Source organism: Rhinichthys klamathensis, unplaced genomic scaffold, assembly GCF_029890125.1.
Source record: "Rhinichthys klamathensis goyatoka isolate OS25496 unplaced genomic scaffold, OSU_Roscu_1.1 h1tg000004l_1, whole genome shotgun sequence".
NCBI classification, from domain to species: domain Eukaryota; kingdom Metazoa; phylum Chordata; class Actinopteri; order Cypriniformes; family Leuciscidae; genus Rhinichthys; species Rhinichthys klamathensis.
In genome coordinates, this window is record NW_026606557.1 from 3829447 (window position 1) to 3854586 (window position 25140).

Genomic DNA, 25140 nt, shown 5'->3' on the forward strand with positions numbered 1-25140 from the left:
AGATCCATACCACAAACAGATTTTACATTTCTGTTCATGTTATTTGTGAAACGATGCAGAAGACAACGTGAAAAACTGAACATGAGAATCCATAATCATTTAATCCAGATGTATATGTGACTAAATACAGTATTATATGCTTCACTTCACTGCAGTATTACAGGTAAGACCGCGCGCATAGAGATGACAGAACCATCACGTAATTATTTGATTCCTAATTCTAAGTAATTGTGTATATAAGTATTTGATGCTGTTTAAATGTAAGATGTGATGTACTATTATAATTGTGTATAGTATTTCTTAGAGATGTTTATTTTCTATAAAACAAATATGTTATTGCTTACAAAAGTTATTAAAACAATGAATTAAAAGGACGGGTTTTTTTTATTGTATTTGTCCACAGCTCATATTGCAAAGTGTCTGTGTGTTTGGTATTTTCTTTTTATGTAACGCTGCTGTGAAATATGTGTGAACATGAACAGCTGTCTTTAGAATTGAGATCAAAATCACGTTTTGTTTTGTTTTCGTGCGTCTTTGTTGGCGCTCAACGCAAAGTAATTCAGTGCTATTATCCTTAAAGACGTCTCTGTCTCACAGCCAGTGGTCTGAAATTTGGAGGCATAGAGATCCTTCTTGCTTTCTTAACGCCTTTATTTACTCTGCTGGGGCTTCTCCTGTTGGTTTAGCGAGGTAGAAACAAACCTATTTCAAGTTGAGTTAGTCACATCTCAACACCCAACCACCAGCACACTTTCTGTGTTTATTTCTAGAAATTATACTTTTCCTGTATGAAAGGAATTTTCAACCTTAAAAGGTAACTATTTGCCCTCTAGTGGTTAAAAACAAAACTGCGCGCATATTGCGGAAGAACCTTGTTTTGGTTGTGCTTCGGCTCTGCGTGACTGTGCGGATGAATATTATTATCATACTGCTCATAACACATTCAGAGCTACAACAACCATAACGAAACGACCCTTCACTATAGATAATGCTTACAATGAACTATGTCAGAGAGCTTATGGTAATTTATCTGTTCAATAAAATACCTTACTCACCTAGGCCTATAATAAAAACGCCATATCTGCATCGCTTTTATAACATTTCAAATCCCTTCTCTCCATCTCCGAAAAGCCGAGCCAATGTTGATTATTGTTTTTCTCTGTTGCGTTGATTTCTTTCTTTCTTTCTTTTTTTTTTTACCAGTAAACTCCTCCTGGAATGTCCGTAATTTCCCGCGAAAAACATTAACCTATAGGTCCAAAACACTTATAATAGGCTTACCCTAGTGAATCAGGGTAAAACACCTTTTGGATGAGGGACTGATGATGTAGGCTATTTACTCATTATTTAAATTGTTAAATGTTGACAGTAAAAAAAAATAAAAAAATTGACAGTGTACCTTTAATTTTTACATCATATCGGTCATATACTAATTTTCGGTTAATATCTTGTTAAAAAAGTAAATAAGTTACTAAATAAAGCACTTATTTATATATTTTCTAGTAGACTATCAAAAGAATGTTAAAAAGTTGCCATGCATATAAAAACAACACTTTTTTCTCTAAATATATAAAAAAATAAATATATTTTTCAAAATAAATTTCTGCACACGCATAGCATAAAACATTTTCACTGTTACTTATATAAAACACCCGTCACAGTTTAAGCTTTCGGTTAAGATTCACCTTCATTAGGAAACGGACTCGTCTAAATGTGTCACTGTCGTAATTGTGTTATTCAACAGTTATAGCAAAAATATGATACTGGAATTTTAGCTTAGAGGTTTTAATTCACAAAATGATCCTAATTTTAGAACTACATTTATGTTGAACTAACTGGAATCGGCAAGAATTTTTAATGTTAAAAAAATAAACAAAAAATGTTAAAAAATTTTTTAAAGTCTCGTGTTCACCAAGGCTGCTTTTACTTGATCAAAAATACAGTAATATTGTGAAATATTATTACAGTTTAAAATAACTTTTTCTATTTGGATATATTGTAAAACGTAATTTATTCCTGTGATCAAGGCTGAATTTTCAGCATCATACTCCAGTCTTCAGTGTCACATGAGCCTTCAGAAATCACTCTAATATGATGATTTGATGCTCAAGAAATTTCTGATTATCATCAATGTTGAAAACCAAAGGATTTCTGAGGAAACCATGCCTTATAGAAAGTCCAAAAGAACTGCATTTATTTGATATTAAAATAGTTTTGTACCATTAAAAATGTCCTCCTGAATAACACGCCCTCAGACATTTCACACTAAAATACATTTCCGTTTTTCACAAAAAAATATTTTCTATGCTAATCGGGTTTTGCCCATAACATCAGGAGTCATCAGCATTTCATTACAAAAGACTTTTATTTACAATCTTAAGAATAAATCAAATAGAAGACAATATAGGATCTACTATATCTGCAAGTTGAAACACGTTTCATCTTTGAGACTTGATCACAAGCACTACAGAAAAGTTAGCGTACAAGTAGGCTAATGAATGTCAATTGCAAATCTCACGGTTACTGCGGATATAAAATGTGTCTAGTAATCAGAGTTCGTACAGAAACTGTGGCTAGAAATGAAATAGAAATATGGATCTCCCCCCTAACAAGAGCTGCAGGTATCAAATCGTATCTTTGGATAAAGATGTTAACGCTGATGTCTTTGCTTTATGATCAATTCTTCAACGACATTCGATGCGGATGAAATTATTTGGATATACCGACTCCAATGGAAGACTTACAACCAAACTGGTTGGAAATACAAATTAAACAGTGGATTCAATGGGCTCTTTTTGTCTGTAGGTGACAGTGCAGCCCACTCACTAAAAAGTGCAAATGGACACAAATCCAGTGAACATACTGTGGCTACGGGGAGAAACCGTTTTTTTTCTCTTCTTCTGCCGAACTACTTCAAATCATTCAAACCGGTTTGGTTTCAGCAGCGCGACAAAATCAGCCCCTCTTCAAATGCTGCTCACCTACAGCGTCAGACGAATCATAAATACACTCCGTTAAAAATATATACAAAGAAAGAACTTTAATAAAGCCTTAATTTTCTCTAATCAATATGCAGAATTCATCCCAGACGATAACAGGTAAAGTAGGAACTACTTTATTCAACTCATAGTTGAGAGAAGCACTTTTTTCCCCGTCCCCCTTCTGTCGTAATGTTCGTTTCTCTCAAAAGGTGCAAACGGTAAAGCAAAGCTCTACAATACATGTCCAATTCAAGCACCCGCTGGACCGGCGTCCAGCTCACCCCACCGAAACGCCATCTTGTGGCCAAAGTCAGCACTCACAGTGCATCGTTTCACAAAGGAACTGGAATGACAAAAACACCTTCCGTTCAATCTTTGTGTAGGGCGTATAAATAAGTTAAATAACTAATTTCATATCAAAAATGTCAAGAATATGGTCCCGTGCATCTTGTTGTTGGATATGCAGTCGTGAACTGTTGGGGAGAAAAACGAAAAACAACAAAACCGTCTTTGCGTTCCCGGATGTGGTTGACTGAGGCCTGAAATGAAGAGCGTGTTGATCCTCGACGGAGAGATGTTGGGGTGTGTTTGTAAAAGTGCTCTTGTGTGTTGGTGTGTAGTTGGCTAGGTGGACGTGACGGTCGTCCCGCTGCCGAGTTTGATGATCATCTGTTGGCAGTCGTGGAGGGTGCGCTTGTCGCCCAGTTTCTCTAGCGTGCGGGCGGCGTCGACCAGCATGCCCACCCTCTGGCCCGGGGCGGACAGGAAGGAGGGGGGCAGATAACGGCACGCCAGCATCACGGCCTCTGCCTGCTCACGCTGGCCTGGATGAGTCTCACACTCCTCTGTCACACACACACACACACTAAACGTAAGCAGGGTGCAAAACTAACATTCAATGGAGATATTTGCCTAATGGCTGATGACTTTATTAGTAACTGCAATACAATACATGATTACATTTTTTTTTAATTGAATGAAGAGATTCAAATTAAACCATCAATTAATACTTTTGTGAGCTGTGCATTTTTTTTTTTACCAATTTTCTTTTTTAATGGAAAATAATATATCATAAAATATACATGATATGATTATACATTATATAAATAGTAAACACATATAGATACATGTTGAAAACTGTTTTTACTAATTAATATATATATATATATATATATATATATATATATATATATATATATAAAAAACCTTTTCCATTTAAAATGTCTTTGTTAAAAATAAAATTGTTTGTTTGATATTTATATTTTAATGTATATATATATATATATATATATATATATATATATATACACATGTGTGTGTTTGTGTGTGTGTGTGTGACCAAAATAAAAGTGTGTTTACATATTATGTGTTTGTACTGTGTATAATTATTTTGTATGTATAAATACACATGCATGCATGTATATATTTAAGAAATATTTGCATGTATATACTGTATATATATTTATACATAATTTACATTATATATAAATATTTTGTATACAAATAATTTACATATTAATTAATTATTATACAAAATAATTTTCTTAAATATATACATGCATGCATGTGTGTGTATTTATATATACAAAATAATTATACACAGTACAAACACATATATTATGTAAACACAAACTTTTATTTTGGATGCGATTAATCATTGCCCAGCACTAATTTATATGTGTGTGTGTGTACGTGTGTGTGTATACGTGTGTGTGTGTACGTGTGTGTACGTGTGTGTGTGTGTGTGTGTACGGCAAAATACTGTTCCGTGTCAGCAATCATAGGCAGTCTGCATGTTTGGAGAAGCCGATGCCACCTCTATCCATAGTCTTTATTATTTCATAGTATTATTACATAGTATTTATTTATATATTCATGTGGTTGTGACTATTGTCGATGTGTGTATTGTCAGGTGAAAGATAACAGACTCTTTGTGAATATTTGGATGCTGTGTTGTTTTAATCAGTATTGGTCATTCCAAATAAAATAATCAAATGTGTGTGTGTGAGAGTGTATACACACACACACATACATATATATACACTCACCGGCCACTTTATTAGGTACACCTGTCCAACTGCTCGTTAACACTTAATTTCTAAGCAGCCAATCACATGGCGGCAACTCAGTGCATTTAGGCATGTAGACATGGTCAAGACAATCTCCTGCAGTTCAAACCGAGCATCAGTATGGGGAAGAAAGTTGATTTGAGTGACTTTGAACGTGGCATGATTGTTGGTGCCAGAAGGGCTGGTCTGAGTATTTCAGAAACTGCTAATCTACTGGGATTTTCACGCACAACCATCTCTAGGGTTTACAGAGAATGGTCCGAAAAAGAAAAAACATCCAGTGAGCGGCAGTTCTGTGGGCGGAAATGCCTTGTTGATGCCAGAGGTCAGAGGAGAATGGCCAGACTGGTTCGAGCTGATAGAAGGGCAACAGTGACTGAAATAACCACTCGTTACAACCGAGGTATGCAGCAAAGCATTTGTGAAGCCACAACACGCACAACCTTGAGGCGGATGGGCTACAACAGCAGAAGACTCCACCGGGTACCACTCATCTCCACTACAAATAGGAAAAAGAGGCTACAATTTGCAAGAGCTCACCAAAATTGAACAGTTGAAGACTGGAAAAATGTTGCCTGGTCTGATGAGTCTCGATTTCTGTTGAGACATTCAGATGTTAGAGTCAGAATTTGGCGTAAACCGAATGAGAACATGGAACATCATGCCTTGTTACCACTGTGCAGGCTGGTGGTGGTGGTGTAATGGTGTGGGGGATGTTTTCCTGGCACACTTTAGGCCCCTTAGTGCCAATTGGGCATCGTTTAAATGCCACGGCCTACCTGAGCATTGTTTCTGACCATGTCCATCCCTTTATGGCCACCATGTACCCATCCTCTGATGGCTACTTCCACCATGTCACAAAGCTCTAATCATTTCAAATTGGTTTCTTGAACATGACAATGAGTTCACTGTACTAAAATGGCTTCCACAGTCACCAGATCTCAACCCAATAGAGCATCTTTGGGATGTGGTGGAACGGGAGATTCGCATCATGGATGTGCAGCCGACAAATCTGCGGCAACTGTGTGATGCCATCATGTCAATATGGACCAAACTCCCTGAGGAATGCTTCCAGCACCTTGTTGAATCTATGCCACGAAGAATTGAGGCAGTTCTGAAGGCAAAAGGGGGTCCAACCCGTTACTAGCATGGGGTACCTAATAAAGTGGCCGGTGAGTGTATATATATATACATATATGTGTGTGTGTGTGTATATATATATATATATATATATATATATATATATATATATATATATATATATATATATATATACACACACACACACATACATATCAAACAAACCCTTCTTCTCTGATTTAAACAATTCTATTCAAACAAAGACATTTTAAATGAAATGAGTGACGAGAGAAAAGTAGCTAGAGATCACCTGTTCTGCTTCCAGGCGTGCGGCGGCGCAGACTGCGGTCCAAGAGCTGGTGTGTGCGTGTTGGACTGGCGCCCGCCATCAGCCGAGCTGTGGCTTCATGCAGGAACAACTGCAGACACAGAGAGAAACACAGCCATTGAGTTACACAGGGAATCAAATGAACCTACGCTACAGAACGACAGTTAAACCTAGTATGCAAGATCCATATCTGTACTTCCTTACTGAGCAAGTGTGCACCATTATTGTGCAAGCTATTTTGGAAGCTAATTTAAGCAGGTGAATATGTATAAGTAAGATTTTTTTATTTTTTTGAATTATAATAATTAATTATCCGAGCTAGAGGACGGGTGAAAACATGGTATGTGCCGTTTGTTGGTCATATAATATTTTGGTCGTACTGCCTGACCCAGGACAAGTTGTATGCAATAGTTTGCTTCAATAGAACATTTGTTAGTTGAATAAACTGGAGACATAAGTAAGAGCGGGTGTGTTTGGCGTGGACTCACCCTGCGCATGGCCGGTCTGAAGCTCTGAGCGAGCTTGCGGAGGGAGCTGAGGTCCTGCTGGAAGCCCTGCAGCTCCACAGGCGAGGCGGCCGTCGGACAGCTCTGCTGGGACACCACCTGCTGCTCCCGCCACACGCTAGTGCGCGTCACCAACAGCAGATCACACAGCAGCAACTGCACCAGCTACAACACACACATGCACAGCACATCACACAAGCTGCTGCAATCCAGACGAAAGCCTTAAGATATTTCTCTTTGAGAGCACAAATACCATCTGTGTGTGTGTGTGTGTGTGTGTGACACAGCAAAAACAACAAGCTCAAATAAAGAATATTTTAATGTGTTGTTAAACTACATTTTAGCATGTTAAAACCATTCACATTGGGTTAAAACATGCTAGCAATGTGCTAATTAATGCTAGAAATGTCTCTGTCTATCTATCCATCCATCCATCTATCCATCCATCCATTTCTATTGATCCAGCTATCCATCTAACCATTTCTGTCCATCCATCCATCCATCCATCCATTTCTATTGATCCAGCTATCCATCTAACCATTTCTGTCCATCCATCCATCCATCCATCCATTTCTATTGATCCAGCTATCCATCTAACCATTTCTGTCCATCCATCCATCCATCCATCCATTTCTATTGATCCAGCTATCCATCTAACCATTTCTGTCCATCCATCCATCCATCCGTCTGTCTGTCTGTCTGTCTGTCTGTCTGTCTGTCTGTCTGTCTGTCTGTCTGTCTGTCTGTCTGTCTGTCTGTCTGTCTGTCTGTCTGTCTGTCTGTCTGTCTGTCTGTCTGTCTGTCTGTCTGTCTGTCTGTCTGTCTGTCTGTCTGTCTATCTATCTATCTATCTATCTATCTATCTCTGTCTGTCTGTCTGTCTGTCTGTCTGTCTGTCTGTCTGTCTGTCTGTATTGCTTTCAAAACCTTCAAACTTAAAGCTTTAAAAAAATTCAAACTGTCTGGTCAGGCTTTCTCAAGTAAACAAAGTTTGATGTGAAAAACTTCTAGTTATAATTATTATTAAAACATTAAAACGTAATAAGACAGCACAAACACACTTTTAAACCAAAACATCCCACAAAAAAAAGTTTGTTAAAGGGTTCAAATGACAAAACAACAGAAACTGTTCAGATGAAGACAAAAAGCATTGTGACACATCGTGCCAGTGTTGTTATCGTTTACTAAAAACCTTGTTGTTGTGTTAACTGAAATATAGTTGAAATTAAAATACAAATACTAGATGGAAAAAATGAAAAGGTAGACTAACTGAAATAAGTGGAAGTTCTAAAATCATTCAAACAAACCGAAACTTAAAGACAAGCTAAAGCTAAATAGAAAAATAAAAACTAATAAAAAAAATGACAAAAGCACATCGAATTAAAACAAAACTAAAAGAAAAAAAAGAAGCTAAATTCAAAATATAAATAAATACTATAAACAACACTGGTTTGTGGTTGTCAAACATCATTTGAACATGTCCATAGACAATATGATGAACTCCTACCACAACCCCTGTGTGAACTTGAGGAGAACTGACTTCATACATCATCTCGAGACCAGTCGTTTATAAGCGTGGTCTGTGTGTGTGTTCAGGAGAGGCCCTGCGGCGCAGCTCTGTATTGCACTGCAGGAACATTGCACAGTTGAGGCACATGCAATGCAACTACAATGCACTACAGCCCTGTCCAAGACATAACACACACCAAACCGATGCGAGTCTAAACGCCGCGTGTGCCATTACCTTGTCTAGAGTGCTGCTGGTGCAGTGTGGGCCGAGGTTGAGGCTGTCTCTGAACAGGACGCTGGCTTTCTCGCAGTAGCTGAGGCTGAGCTGGTAACTCCCAGGTTTGACCAGCAGGGAGCGCACCGCTTTAAAAGTGTTAAGGCAGGCTTTGGGCAGCGGACTCCTGCAACACAAACAGGAAGCGTTTAGCACAGGGCCGAGCTAAAAGCAATAAACCCACACAAAGCGCACATCAAGTGAAGCGTTGTTCCCGGACGGCCGGTTGAAAGATAAACGGGGCTGTATCAACAAAACGCCGATTCGCCAAGGAAAACCACTCTGATGGGCAACTGATAACTCGTGCAATCTCTTTTCAACCAATTTTAACTTTATTTACTTGTGGTAATGATATTCTTAAAGGGAAAACCTGAGAGTGGCATTGAATAAAGTGTTTCAGTTGAGGTTTCCTGGAGACCGTGTCAAATGTCACTCACTCAGCGGACTGAAGGCTGAGGGGCAAGTGTTCCACCGCTGGGTACAATCTCTCTGCCGCCGCGTCATCGCCCTGGAGCCAGTTGATGACCACCACGGCCACCGACGACCACCATTTGGAGTGAGGGTCACAGCCTGGAGGTCAAAGACACGATGGTGAGATCACACACACACACACACACACAAAGTGACTGACTAACATGCGCTTCAATGGAAACACGCTGAGATGAATGCTGGGAGATATGAAATGTGCTGACTTGAACGGAAAGCGGAAATGCGAGTATATATTAAGGGTGCTCCAATCAGGATTTTTGGGGGCGATCACAGATTACTTTGGCCGATACGGATCACTGATCCCAGTCAACGAAACAAATAATACTAGGTGATAAATGGAAGGCTTCAAATCGACCCATTGCGTTTATTTAGCTCTTCTTAACAGCAATGTATTTTAAGTATAATGGAGATAATAAAGTATCATGAACTCTTTATTTATTGGCGTGCAACATGTGCAAAACATCCCATTCCCTCCCATAGAGGTGATTAGGAACAGCTTAGAGCTACCAAATATAGCATTCGAGTGAAATAAATAGTATAAATAGGCAGAACAGAAAGTAATCAAATGTAAAACCACTGGATAGTCTTCCCTGTATAAATTAAAGATAGATTAATCCTACTAAAGAGAAGTGAGTGTATTTTGTTGTTTGATTCACATTGAAACAGACGGCAGCAGGAATATTAGGCTGCTGTCACTTTAAGACTGAATGCACGGATCCAATATACTGATACACGTGCCACTTATTTCCCAGCTGTTTATGTTCACTTGAGATTAAGGGTGTCACGATTTCGATTTTAAATCGAAATTAATTAAAATCGAAATCGATCCAAATTAATTCACAATCGTCGATACTGCCACGCCCCCATGTCACGTCCGTTCGGCTTGCCAAGCGGAAAAAACACGGCGTGCTGCAAGTCTATGGTCTCCTCTAACTTAGCTACAGCCATTCAAAAGATAGTATGGCAACTGCAGATGCAGGAGACCCATCAACAGAACATGAACCCCTCCTCTTTCATTGAGGTCGCAGACTCGCAGGTGTGGAAGTTTTTTGGGATTTCCAGTGAGTAATGTTGACAACGTTCGCGCTTCAAAAAAGCCACAGTTTGCAGACATCCAAAGTCTCGCGGAAGTTCCGGGAGTCTCCCGCATATTGATATAATAATAGCGGCTCCCTGATGCACGTAAATTAGTTAAAAGGAATCTAGAGCGAGCGAGCAAGAGCGAGCGTGCGAGACAGAAAAAACTGAGGCACACACCTTGCGTGTGTGCCTCATGAAGCGCATGTAAGACAGAGAGCATCCTGATTGGCCGATTGATAAAAATCGAGAATCGAACCGTGACCTTAGAATCGAAAATGAAATCGAATCGAGGATTTGGAGAATCGTGACACCCCTACTTGAGATGTAACTGACGGTGTTTTAAGCAAATACTCACCAAACCGGGGCGTTTTGATATATTTCTGTGTGTTTTTTATCCGATTAGGCGTGAACCTGATGCTGAAATTTCACTTTGCCTGTCTGTGTTCCCCTTCGTCTCGGAGCGTGCGCACAGAAAGTCGCAGAAAGTGTACGAGACAACGGCGCGGCATTTACAGAATTTACTGGTATTTTGGTGCCGATGTGTAAACGGTCTCTAAAAAGCCAGAGCGCCGTTGCTCATGTGAACAGCATATGTGTGTATTTACCGGTAGTCAATCTGGTAATTTTACGGTAATTTACTGGGATTGCTGTGTGAAAGGGGCTATTGAGAACATGATCCAGGAGTGCTCAAAAACAGCAGCTCGGGGATGAGTGGAATCTAAAGTGATGGTACCTGTGACGGTGGCCATGTTGGATCCGATGGCAAAGGACTGTGTAGTGGCTCCTGCTGCGTCTGAGGCACTGGTGAGTAACTGCAGGTATTCCAGAGCGTCCGAGTATTCCCTGTCCAAACAAACACACACAACTCAAATTCACACTCAAACCACAAGATAAAGTGATACAACTGATTCAAAAGTGTATGCGGCACCAAATGTAAAATTAAGTGTAAGCAAATCCTCAAGTTTGTAATATTTAGCAACCGATGCTGCCAGTTAAACAAACATAAAAAAAAAAAAAAAAAAAAATTGTTTGGAAGAAAATCTTGTTTTACATAAATTAACCAAAGTCTACATTATGATTTAATTATTATGGCAAAAAGCTAAGTCTTCAGTTGAAATGTTATAGTATATAGCGTAAAATTTGCTAGCGTAATTTTGGACAAGCTTTAAATGTTTTAGACCCCGTAAATCGATGCGTACGGCCGTCTCAATCGGAAAGCTAGTGATTATAGCTTTCGGAAGCTAGTGATTATAGTTTATAAAGTTTTAAATATGAATATTTTTCATACACAAACGCATGGCTTCACTTCAGAAGGCCTTTATTAACCGCCTGGAGCCATATGGATTACTTTTATAATGGATGGATGCACTTTTTTTGGGCTTCAAATTTTCACCAGCCATAAACTCTCATTATAAAGCTTGGAGGAGACAGGATATGTTTTAATATAACTCTGATTGTATGCGTCTGAAAGAAGAATGTCATATACACCTAGGATGGCTTCAGGGTGAGTAAATCATGGGCTAATTTTCCATTTTTGGGTGAACTATCCCTTTAAGTGAAAGCAGACATCATCAGTATTATAACTGCACAATATAACAGATAGACTAGAAACCAGTGCAGTTCTATTTCCTATAGAGATTCGTGCAAACTAGCGCTGAGAATGACACCCACCCGTCCCCATCAGTGAGGGTCTTGTCGCCTTGAGGCTGTGCCACACAGTAGAGGGCCTTTTCCAACAGATGCTCCCGGAACGCCTGGGTCACCTGAGCCAGCGGGTCGACTGCAGACAAACGCAAATACACACGAGGGTGAGACTGGGGAATCATCATCACGAGCACGTTAAAGCCTGGGTTTCTCTGTTTAGTGCTGACCTGAGTTTCCTGCCTGGCTGTAGATGCTCTCTTTAGGGGTGCTGCGTATGGACCAGTCCTCGTCCACAAAGAAACGATGACCCAGAGGGTGACACAACCACTGCATGGCAGGAGGGACGCTGCCACTGGGCGAGAGACAGGCCTGCCGAGCGCTGCTTAAGAACACTCGCTGGAGAACATGAAAAGAAACATCATATCTCCGCTTACCATATGCAGCACAGAAACGAAATATGGACACATCATCAAAACAAGAGTAAACGAACAAAACAGTCCTGGATGAAAAGAGACTGACGCTGTTCCAAAACCTAGTGAGCTCTCTATGAAGGCAGCATTTTAAGCGGCACACGGACACTGGCGTTGCCAAGTCTGGTAGCATTGCTAGCATCTTGGCATACAATTCAAGCCCAGAATGCTCCACAACAAGCTAAAATAAATCCGAAGTCTGAATAGAATTCATTCAATCCTGGAAATTACTGATAAAAATACTACAATCAAGTTTCAAATGGACCATTTTACCCAGTGCATATTGGGCAAGTGTATACGTGATGTGCAGTTTTATGCTTGTTTAGAGGATCACACTGTTAGCTTAGCAACATGCTAATGGCAAGCTGCTCTGGGGCTGTATAACAGAAAGATCCCAACTCAAAATCATATCCGTTTAGTAGCCATGCTAATTTCACTTAGGACATTAAAAAAAAAAAAATCAGAAATTTCTGTAATACAGCTCCAGGTTTGACAAGCGTATCCTATTGAAGTCCATTTCTGCCACATAATTTAGACTTTTCCACGTCATCTTAAATCATATGAGACAAAGTTTATTAGAAGAATTATGATATACCAAGTCAAGTCATAATTATGACAAAGTCAAAATTGACATGCATATGAAAAGTCAAAATAATTAGAAAATAATTGATATTCTGACATAGTTAAATAGTAAATTATGAATTAGTATGTCATAGTTTTGAGTTTTTATCTCATTATCATGACTTGGTTTTACCCAATTATGGCCTAGTATGTCATAATTTCAAATTTTTGTGTCATAATTTTGACTTTTTATATCATAATTATGATTTAGTTTCTTATGTGTCTTCCGATCACATTGCCTTCCATAGTATACTCCATTTGATAATGTGCACGAAAACAGGCACTTGACACATGCATACTAGAATGTTTCATCCTTGTCCAGTGTCTGCGCAATTTCTCTCCAGAAGTTATGAAGGCTAAAAATGCCTTTGTACTCATTTAAACTAGAGTTGCGAATATACAGAGCATACGCGCGGTTAGGAAAGTCAGGTTGCACGTCTCTGCTAGCTTGCATGCTATGCTAGCGTACACATAAAAACAACACTTGAGGTTCCGTCATGATCAAGATTTGCATGTGTCTGACAGCAGTGCGGCTCACTAGATATTGGAGCAGGGCCTGTGAGTGTGAATGTGTGTGTACTAACAGTAGTGAAGTGAATCAGGCGGGGTAGACTGGTTTTAATCCGTAGGGCTGCAGACACACAGATTTCTGCCAGTGTGGCCACAGGAAGACAGTCTCCTGCACACTCGGCCAGGTTGAGAGCGCTCAGGGCCATGTGGATGGCAGAGAGGTGGCTTCCTCCGAGCTTACCTGCACACACAGATCAACATCAGGTGCAAATATGATTAATGGCTAGAAGACTTGTCAACACAAGCTTGACAAACAACAAACGACAGAACAGAAGTCATTGATTTACAGTGGAGTAGTTACGGAACTGCACGGATTTGCGATCAAATGCGTATGTGGAATTTTAAATCTAATTAAAACAGAAAAGCAACACTTTATTAAGCCTTTGAGCTTTTAATTAATTGAATCAGGTGTGCCATTTCAGGGTTAACACAAAAATATGGCCAGTCAGGGGGTCCCTGCAGGAGAGGTTGAGAACCACTGGACTAGACCATGACCACAATTTAACCATTAAAACGAGGGAATGAAGCGGCACAACTTGGACACGATTTAACGAAAACAAGGGAACAAAATTAATAAGTCTTGGGAATGAATTCTTAATTCGTGGTCACAGTATCTTTTATCTTTTTATTTTTCCACCCGCATGTCAAGCATGGGCTTTGTCTTCTTTAAAGCCAAATTATGTCAGAAAACATTTTCATAATTGTTAAATTACCATTTGCATTGATTAGCCCTACTATGCTTTCCTTTCAAACGTATTGGCGGTCGCTTGTTTTGTGTGGATATATTCGTAAATTCATTGCTCTGTCATTTGACCATGGTGAATTAGCGGAGGGTGACGGCTGCTTTTTGAACAATTTAAAAGTTCTGTGCGATGACCACTAAGGGGCCAAATACGACAATCGTGCGCAAATGTCAGAGATAATAAAAGGGCGGCTCAAGGGGCCATTCACACAGAACTTGTTTTTGCGGTTAAATGGAGGGCAGTGAAGCGAAAAAAAGCAAGGTCTAAAGATGCAGGTTTTTTTTAAGTTGACCTTATTTTAACTTGAACTGCGCGTTTTTAGAATCGTACGAGATGCTGCAAAAGAGACGAGCAAACGCAACAGTCAAACATGTCCGTCAAGCGCGTTTACATCGAAAAACAATGGAAAAGTAGTGCAGTGGAATGGAAAAATGCGTTCTGTGTGAACCTGCCCTATCAGTTGCTCTCCACAAGGTTACCTGATTCCTCTATATGCTAAAGCCACTTACCGGTCATGTGGAGTTGGTGTAGACGGTGGTAGACCAAGGCAGCATCACGGCAGCTCTTGCGGGCGTCTTCCTGAAGGGGGCGGTTGGAACGAAGGGCTCCGGCGCGGCTGGCTAGCCAGCGGCCCACCCACAGTCTCTGCAGACACAGACGCAGGGCGGACCACAGTACAGCACAGGTCAGGTCCAGTTGAGACGTGGGCAGAGGTCGACCAAGAGCTTTGAGACACGTCCAGAGGTTCTGTGAGGCCTGAGCAAAGTCTCCCTGCAGAAATACGTAAAGAATATTGCAGAAACAGAAGCGTAGAAAGGGATCTGGTGAACTTGGACTCCCAGATCTAATATGGATACGTGCGAGAGAGTGTTTTATACCCTGGCTAGATCCAGATCGGCCTGCTTGCGGTGTCTCCAGAAGAGGACGGATGATTCTGAGTGAGGTCTGGTCACAGGTTCCCCATACACGAGCAGTCGGATCAAAACTCCAGCGACCAGAACACCGTTTAGCAGCCACACCAGAAGAGTGGGCAACATCCAATCCATCCAGGCCCAAGAATCGGCTACACATATCAAAACAAATCAAATCTATTGTATAAAGTGCTGTATATATTTCCATATTCATCTAAATGTCGCTCTCTACAGCATTGGGATGTTCGCTAACAGTATATCGGCATTTCACCTTATATTATCCCTAAGCGAAGACTGAAAAAGCACTTTGCTGTGAGTATATATCGGGATCGTAAAGGTTTGAGTATTGGTACCTGCTTCCTGCATTGCTAGCATACTCCTTCCCGTGTGTCCTGAGACAGACGCCCCAGAGCTACTCCAGCCGCCACACAGCAGAGATGCCAACGGGTTGAAGGACAGGAAGAGCATGGTGAAGGCGCACAGAGCCATACGAGAGCGATCCAGCATTCCTCCAGCCCTCTCCACCACAGGCTTACACGAGAGAACAGGAAATGGTGTTAAACCGTGATACGCTTATTCTTCTAGGTTCTTGACCTCAGGCAAATTAATTATCCACTACACGCTAACACATTCAATTGCTTCATGACCGAAGCCAATTCATTGAAGGCATGACGGGAGAAGCAGATCATCGGAGTTTCTGCTACCTTGCTGTCTTCTACCATTGGGCTGTCCGGCTCAGAGTCGCTGCCGTGGTGCGAGTAGGTGCCGCTGGATTGAGGCGAGCCGATATCTGATGCTGGAGGGGTGGGGATTTCTGGTTTCACGTCCACCTCCATGGTCACAAGGTCCTTTAGAGACTCTGAGGAGGCAAAGAGACAGGTCAATGCAAAGACACCCACACCCCCCCCTTGTGAAAAAGAAGTGCACTTAAGTACATTTAAAAAAAATATATACTTTAAGAAAGTGTACTTTTACTCTAGTTTTAACACACTTAAAGGGATAGTTCACGCAAAAATGTTAATTAGCCCATGATTAACTCACCATCATGTCCACCCTGTATATGACATTCTTCTTTCAGACATTTTCTTCTTACAATTGGAGTTATATTAAAAAATGTCCTGGCTCTTCCAAGCTTTATAATGGCAGTGAATGGCCGTTTCTGTTTTGAAGTCCATAAAAGTGCATCTATCCATCATAAAAGTACATCTATCCATGATAAAAGTGCATCTATCCGTGATAAAAGTGCATCTATCCGTGATAAAAGTGCATCTATCCGTGATAAAAGTGCATCTATCCGTGATAAAAGTGCATCTATCCGTGATAAAAGTGCATCTATCCGTGATAAAAGTGCATCTATACGTGATAAAAGTGCATCTATCCGTGATAAAAGTGCATCTATCCATCATAAAAGTGCATCTATCCATCATAAAAGTGCATCTATCCATCATAAAATTGCATCTATCCATCATAAAAGTGCATCTATGCATCATAAAAGTGCATCTATCCATCATAAAAGTGCATCTATCCATCATAAATGTGCATCTATCCATCATAAATGTGCATCTATCCATCATAAATCTGCATCTATCCATCATAAAAGTGCATCTATCCATGATAAAAGTGCATCTATCCATGATAAAAGTGCATCTATCCATGATAAAAGTGCATCTATCCATGATAAAAGTGCATCTATCCATGATAAAAGTGCATCTCTCCATCATAAAAGTGCATCTCTCCATCATAAAAGTGCATCTATCCATCATAAAAGTGCATCTATCCATCATAAATGTGCATCTATCCATCATAAAAGTGCATCTATCCATCATAAAAGTGCATCTATCCATCATAAAAGTGCATCTATCCATCATAAAAGTCCATCATAAAAGTGCATCTATCCATCATAAAAGTGCATCTATCCATCATAAAAGTGCATCTATCCATCATAAATGTGCATCTATCCATGATAAAAGTGCATCTATCCATGATAAAAGTGCATCTATCCATGATAAAAGTGCATCTATCCATGATAAAAGTGCATCTATCCATGATAAGTGCATCTATCCATGATAAATGTGCATCTATCCATGATAAAAGTGCATCTATCCATGATAAAAGTGCATCTATCCATGATAAAAGTGCATCTATCCATGATAAGTGCATCTATCCATGATAAAAGTGCATCTATCCATGATAAAAGTGCATCTATCCATGATAAAAGTGCATCTATCCATGATAAAAGTGCATCTATCCATCATAAAAGTGCATCTATCCGTGATAAAAGTGCATCTATCCGTGATAAAAGTGCATCTATCCGTGATAAAAGTGCATCTATCCATCATAAAAGTGCATCTATCCATGATAAAAGTGCATCTATCCGTGATAAAAGTGCATCTATCCGTGATAAAAGTGCATCTATCCGTGATAAAAGTGCATCTATCCATGATAAAAGTGCATCTCTCCATCATAAAAGTGCATCTATCCGTGATAAAAGTGCATCTATCCGTGATAAAAGTGCATCTATCCGTGATAAAAGTGCATCTATCCATCATAAAAGTGCATCTATCCATCATAAAAGTGCATCTATCCATCATAAAATTGCATCTATCCATCATAAAAGTGCATCTATCCATCATAAAAGTGCATCTATCCGTGATAAAAGTGCATCTATCCGTGATAAAAGTGCATCTATCCGTGATAAAAGTGCATCTATCCATGATAAGTGCATCTCTCCATCATAAAAGTGCATCTATCCATCATAAAAGTGCATCTCTCCATCATAAATGTGCATCTATCCATGATAAAAGTGCATCTATCCATGATAAAAGTGCATCTATCCATCATAAAAGTGCATCTATCCGTGATAAAAGTGCATCTATCCGTGATAAAAGTGCATCTATCCGTGATAAAAGTGCATCTATCCATGATAAAAGTGCATCTCTCCATCATAAAAGTGCATCTCTCCATCATAAAAGTGCATCTCTCCATCATAAAAGTGCATCTCTCCATCATAAATGTGCATCTATCCATCATAAATGTGCATCTATCCATCATAAATGTGCATCTATCCATCATAAATGTGCATCTATCCATCATAAATGTGCATCTCTCCATCATAAATGTGCATCTCTCCATCATAAATGTGCATCTCTCCATCATAAATGTGCATCTCTCCATCATAAATGTGCATCTCTCCATCATAAATGTGCATCTCTCCATCATAAATGTGCATCTCTCCATCATAAATGTGCATCTCATCTCTCCATCATAAATGTGCATCTATCCATCATAAATGTGCATCTATCCATCATAAAAGTGCATCTATCCATCATAAATGTGCATCTATCCATCATAAATGTGCATCTATCCATCATAAAAGTGCATCTATCCATGATAAAAGTGCATCTATCCATCATAAATGTGCATCTATCCATCATAAATGTGCATCTCTCCATCATAAATGTGCATCTCTCCATCATAAATGTGCATCTCTCCATCATAAATGTGCATCTCTCCATCATAAATGTGCATCTCTCCATCATAAATGTGCATCTCTCCATCATAAATGTGCATCTATCCATCATAAATGTGCATCTATCCATCATAAATGTGCATCTATCCATCATAAAAGTGCATCTATCCATCATAAAAGTGCATCTCTCCATCATAAATGTGCATCTCTCCATCATAAATGTGCATCTCTCCATCATAAATGTGCATCTCTCCATCATAAATGTGCATCTATCATCATAAAAGTGCATCTATCCATCATAAAAGTGCATCTATCCATCATAAAAGTGCATCTATCCATCATAAATGTGCATCTATCCATCATAAATGTGCATCTATCCATGATAAAAGTGCATCTATCCATGATAAAAGTGCATCTATCCATGATAAAAGTGCATCTATCCATGATAAAAGTGCATCTATCCATGATAAAAGTGCATCTATCCATGATAAAAGTGCATCTATCCATGATAAAAGTGCATCTCTCCATCATAAAAGTGCATCTCTCCATCATAAATGTGCATCTATCCATCATAAATGTGCATCTATCCATCATAAATGTGCATCTATCCATCATAAATGTGCATCTATCCATCATAAATGTGCATCTATCCATCATAAAAGTGCATCTCTCCATCATAAATGTGCATCTATCCATCATAAATGTGCATCTCTCCATCATAAATGTGCATCTCTCCATCATAAATGTGCATCTCTCCATCATAAATGTGCATCTCTCCATCATAAATGTGCATCTCTCCATCATAAATGTGCATCTCATCTCTCCATCATAAATGTGCATCTCATCTCTCCATCATAAATGTGCATCTATCCATCATAAATGTGCATCTATCCATCATAAAAGTGCATCTATCCATCATAAATGTGCATCTATCCATCATAAATGTGCATCTATCCATCATAAAAGTGCATCTATCCATGATAAAAGTGCATCTATCCATCATAAATGTGCATCTATCCATCATAAATGTGCATCTATCCATCATAAATGTGCATCTCTCCATCATAAATGTGCATCTCTCCATCATAAATGTGCATCTCTCCATCATAAATGTGCATCTCTCCATCATAAATGCGCATCTCTCCATCATAAATGTGCATCTATCCATCATAAATGTGCATCTATCCATCATAAATGTGCATCTATCCATCATAAAAGTGCATCTATCCATCATAAAAGTGCATCTCTCCATCATAAATGTGCATCTCTCCATCATAAATGTGCATCTCTCCATCATAAATGTGCATCTCTCCATCATAAATGTGCATCTATCCATCATAAATGTGCATCTATCCATCATAAAAGTGCATCTATCCATCATAAAAGTGCATCTATCCATCATAAATGTGCATCTATCCATCATAAATGTGCATCTATCCATGATAAAAGTGCATCTATCCATGATAAAAGTGCATCTATCCATCATAAAAGTGCATCTCTCCATGATAATATCTATATCTAGATATGATCTATAGATGCACTTTTATGATGGAGAGATGCACTTTTATGATGGATAGATGCACTTTTATGATGGATAGATGCACTTTTATGGACTTCAATAAAATATATATACGGCCATTCACTGCCATTATAAAGCTTGGAAGAGCCAGGACATTTTTTTATATTACTCCGATTGTATTTGTCTGAAAGAAGAATGTCATATACAACTAGGATGACTTGAGGGTGAGAAAATAATGGGCTAATTTTCATTTTTGGGTGAACTATCCCTTTAAGTGCACTTTAATAACATCAAATAAGTTTTATTTTAAAGTACATTTTAAATCATGTTTTAATTATCTTCTGTTGTGATTTAAAGTACACTTATTTTGATGTGTTGACTAACATACTAACGCATGCCAAGTATAATTTTAACTGTAGTGTGTTATTAGATACTACATTTCAAGTTAACATTTTAAAATGTAGTAAATTGCATCTTAATCTTTACAAATGTCCTTAAAGATTATTTTAGTTTACCATAAATGCGTGTCAGTACATTCAGCCGTAACTTTAACCATATTTCAAAAAACAATAGAAGTAATTATGACATTACATATAAAAAAGGTGTACTGAAGTAAACAAAAAAAGATCAGCTAATTGCATTTAATATTAATTTAAACTAATACATTTTCATTTAATTGCAATTAACATGCAATTAAGTGTCCGAAAAGTATGTACTATTACCGTATATTATTTCCGTAAAGTGTCTATTTTCACAAAGGTCTTAACATAAATATTCTTAATTTAAATCCTTAACATTCTGGATACGTTAACATTAGCCAATAGTGGCGTTTCAGAGTTGGAGCAACTCATCAAGTACATGTATTATGAATGTAAAAGGGGTCCATTTTAATCTCATGTTGACTTTGAAGGTGAGCTTACTGTTCTTCTGGATGGACATTTTGAGTGCCATGTTCTCCTGCTTTAGTTTTTGGTTGGACTGCTGAAGGTAGCGGATGTGGTCAATGGCTTTTCTCAACACTGCAGACTTATTGAGCTGCTTAAAAGAGAATATTCATTTTAGAATGATAGCAAAGACATCTTAAGACTATCTTCCAGGTAAGATAAGAGCTGCAAAATCTGGGTTGAGTTAGATCATTCCATCAGGTTACCGGTAGTTTTCAGATGAATTTCAAGGGTCACTACCATGAGCAGTTTCTCTTGGTGACTAAATAACCAGACTTTCTCAGACAATGGGTCTACCTTAGCTTCCGTCCCAGCCACCAGGTCTTTGAGCTCAATAATCTTGTCGTTGATTGAGGAGCGGTAGCGTTTTTCAATGGCGTTATGGGCGGTGCGTTTCTCGCCCTTATGTGGCAGGCCGCCCGGTTTCCCGCTGATGGCGATGCGATTGATGGGCAGTTTCTCAGTGTCCACCATCAGTGGAACGGTGGTCAGGATGGTGCCTCCGCTCATCAGCGCCTGAGATGAGAGAGATACAGGTCGACAAAATAAAAACTGAGGTCTTCAGAAATGCCTTAAATGTAATGTGAGAGCCTTTTTAACTAAAAATAAGAATTTACGTTATTTAATTAACTTTGGCAAGGTTTAGATGTGACATTTAAGATCAAATGTCTTGAACATTGACGTATAGCACTACAATTCGATAGACGGCCAGTTTACACCAAGAACAGAGCAATAAATTGAAGCGAATCTGAGACATTTTTTAAACTTTGTATGGCGAAAATGTCTCAAATTTCAATGGGCTCAATTTCAAAGTTAAAAAATGTAGGAGCACATTAAAAAAACGTTTGTTTGCAATGAATATTTATCAAATAATGTGTTTTTCCTTGATAAAGGAAAGACATTTACAAGCAAAGTTATTTAGAATGCAAAATTTACATTACCGGTAGGTCTTTCAATACTTTTCAATACCAATTGAATTGAATAATTATGTAAATAAACAAATTATTGTGCTGATACTACTAAAATCTACACTGCCCAGCCAAAAATATTGCTTTTTGGATTTAAATGCTTAAAGGCAAATGCTTAAGAGTCTGTGATTGGATCATTATTGCAGTGATTCATATGTTCCTAGCATGTTTTATGTTTGGCGACAGTTCTTCTAACACTAACTGATGGCGTGTGTGTAGCTTTCATTTCTTAAACAATGTAGGAAGACACATCATGGTCATATTCCAGGATGACAATGTCCAGATTCATCAGGTTCAAATTGTGAAATAATGGTTGGGAGGGAGCATGAGGAATCATTTTCACACAAGAATTGGCACTTAAATTCATTGAAAGTCTTTGGGATGTGCTGGAGGAGACTTTACAGAGTGCTGGACTCTTGCACTGTCAATACAAGATCTGGACCAAAAATGTATGCACCTCTTGATGGAAATAACATCAACACATTTATTTCCATCAACCATTCTTTCACAATTTGACAAACATTGTAAACATCCAAACAGTGACTTTTGTTTTTGGGCCGGGCCAGTGTATAAATTGAATAATATTGGTTCAAAAATGTTCTTAGTCTTTCCATCCTGTTTACATTGCACAATAAACTGTATTAACCAAAATACCAATAATAACCAGGGGAAAAAAAACCTTTGCATAATGCAGTACTTTTAATTATAAAAAAATTCTGAAATACACGGGACTCTTAAATGTGAAATGTCTATGATTTAGTATATTATGCACTCTTACAACCATCTATAACATATTACAATATAAACACCATAAGTCAATAATGTCATCATTCATCAACAATAGCTCATTCGCAAAAAAAAACACACGACAGTGCCACATTTTTACTTTGAAATGTGAAGTTTGAAGTTTAATCCCATTAGGCCATATCTCGATTCCCATTTTTCCATCCCCTCAAGACATTTTGTTCTACCATTTAAGAAGCTGAATTTTTTAGGCCTTTAAGAACCCTTTTCTATGCATATACATGCTCCTAGATACATTTCACAGTCCGCACACATCTATCTTTAGTGAGGCGCTGGCACTGTCGCGCTCTTGCTGTGTTTGTGTACCTGTAGTGAGGTGTTCTGGATTGGGGCAGTGGATGTAGCCAGCGTTGTGATGCAGGGTGAAGCTACTGTTGTTACCATTGTCAAATCAGGCTTCAGAGTAGTGAGCAAGAGAGAGTCTGCCTTAATGAACTGCGGCTGCAACAAAACCTGCGAAACACACGGAGAACGCTCAGCACACACAATAAAAGGTTGCTTGGCTGTAATATGCAAATTATTGGGCATGTGGGGAGTTAGTGGGTCAATAAAAGCACTCACGGGAACCTGCTGAACCTGAGGGGAGATTGTCTGTGTGGGTGGGCTGGAGGCGGTGGTCAGGATTGGTGAAGCCGAGAGGCTCTGCATCTGTGCTTGGATGGCCATTGGTTGAACATTCTGTGGGGAGGCGGGGAGATTCGGGATTGGCTGAGGAGAGTTCTGCTGAGTGACAGCTGCAAGAGCCAATGAGATCATGAGAGGAAAGAAATGGCAAGAAATCGCACTAAGGGGCCATTTACACTACACTGTTTTCAACTAAAAATGGAAAACTTTTCATGCGTTTTGGCCCTTCGTTTACACGACGACTGAAAACAAAAACTGTTCAAAGTGCAAGTTTTTGAAATCGAAATCCGTTATCGTCTAAGTATAAACTACAAAAACGACGTGAATTTGTGAAACCGCGCAGTGTTTCTTTACAAAGTGACATCGCCTACTACTGGCCTGACATGAATAATACAGCGTTTTTAGTCGTTTCCACCGATCCGTGAGAACGAGGGTGGTATTGACAACGTTGTCGTCGCCTCTGCGTGGACAATGCAAAGGAAAAACTTCCCTTAACGACCGCTTTTAGAACATCGTTGTCGTGTAAACGTGCCCTACAACTCTTAAAAAAAAACAACAACTGAAAACAACAAAGATCATTAAAGCAGAAATCATAACCACCCTTTGCCACTTGAGGCAATATTACCACTGTTTGAAATCTGATGAAATGTGAACAAGCTGTCATATTCAAGAAGAGTTTAAGATTCAGTCACAGCAGTCTTCACCAAACGCCGTTACTCACCAGTCCGGTCTTAGCAAATGTTGTTGTTTGCCAGTTTCTCTTTTATCATGTATGTCTAGGGCCTAAAACTAACTTTTTGCCACATCTCTACCAATGGGCGGTGACTTAAATTTTACCAGCCATAAATATTTTTTTACCAGCCATGAAACTATTTTTGCCAAAAACAAACCAACCTTTTAGGTAACAGTGAAAATTCCCTTTTCATAAATAGAAACTTAAAAAGTAATCAAATGTAAAAAAATAACACTGCATAGTCTTCACAGATTAATCCTTATTAAAGTTACAAAAGTTATTCAGTCAAGAGCAGTGAGTGATTTTTTTCACCTTTGTTGTTTGATTAACATTAAAAACAGATTATTAGGCTGCTGTCACTTTAAGACCGAATGCACGGATCCAATATAATGTTACACGTGCGTTTTCCTTCTCAACCGTTTCCATTTCTTTAAGACATAACCGATTAGGCCTATGTTTACCAGTGACGGGCATTTTTTGACATCATTTTGTATGAATATGTCTGTTCAAGCGCAAGACGACATTAAAGGAGAACTCCGGCGCAAAATGAACCTTTGGTCTAATAAAACATTGGTACCTAGTCAACCGTTCCCTGAGATTTGTTTTCATGATAATCGAATGTAAAGAGTTTTATCTCTAAAAACTGTTTAGCGTATAACGCTAGTAATGGGGGCATATAATAAGTAAAAAGAAATCGCTAGTTTATACCACTAACAAGGCTCAAAATAGCCCCACACTAACACAGTAACATAATGAGGGTCCCTACATGCAAAACGAAGCATTGAGAACTTTTTAAGTGTACAG

The 25140-nt window shown here is 38.9% G+C and overlaps 1 protein-coding gene across 2 annotated transcripts in view; it reads right to left on the minus strand.

The window, feature by feature from the left end:
* Positions 1-2911: 2911 nt before the first annotated feature.
* srebf1 (sterol regulatory element binding transcription factor 1) overlaps positions 2912-25140 on the minus strand; it is a 29129-nt gene continuing 6900 nt past the window's right edge. Inside the window, exons 3-19 of one of the 2 annotated variants that reach the window (XM_056251604.1) lie at positions 23541-23713; positions 23286-23432; positions 21505-21723; positions 21184-21298; positions 15980-16134; positions 15629-15806; positions 15243-15427; positions 14874-15135; positions 13636-13802; positions 12188-12356; positions 11988-12096; positions 11050-11159; positions 9185-9317; positions 8709-8874; positions 6947-7129; positions 6441-6549; positions 2912-3826 (exon numbers count right to left, since the gene is read on the minus strand). In XM_056251604.1, coding sequence (XP_056107579.1) covers positions 3606-3826; positions 6441-6549; positions 6947-7129; positions 8709-8874; positions 9185-9317; positions 11050-11159; positions 11988-12096; positions 12188-12356; positions 13636-13802; positions 14874-15135; positions 15243-15427; positions 15629-15806; positions 15980-16134; positions 21184-21298; positions 21505-21723; positions 23286-23432; positions 23541-23713 — 2801 coding nt within the window. In that variant the 3' untranslated portion in view covers positions 2912-3605. Of the gene's footprint in view, positions 3827-6440; positions 6550-6946; positions 7130-8708; positions 8875-9184; positions 9318-11049; positions 11160-11987; positions 12097-12187; positions 12357-13635; positions 13803-14873; positions 15136-15242; positions 15428-15628; positions 15807-15979; positions 16135-21183; positions 21302-21504; positions 21724-23285; positions 23433-23540; positions 23714-25140 lie in introns of both variants that reach the window. The other variant, XM_056251596.1, reaches the window with a different exon arrangement.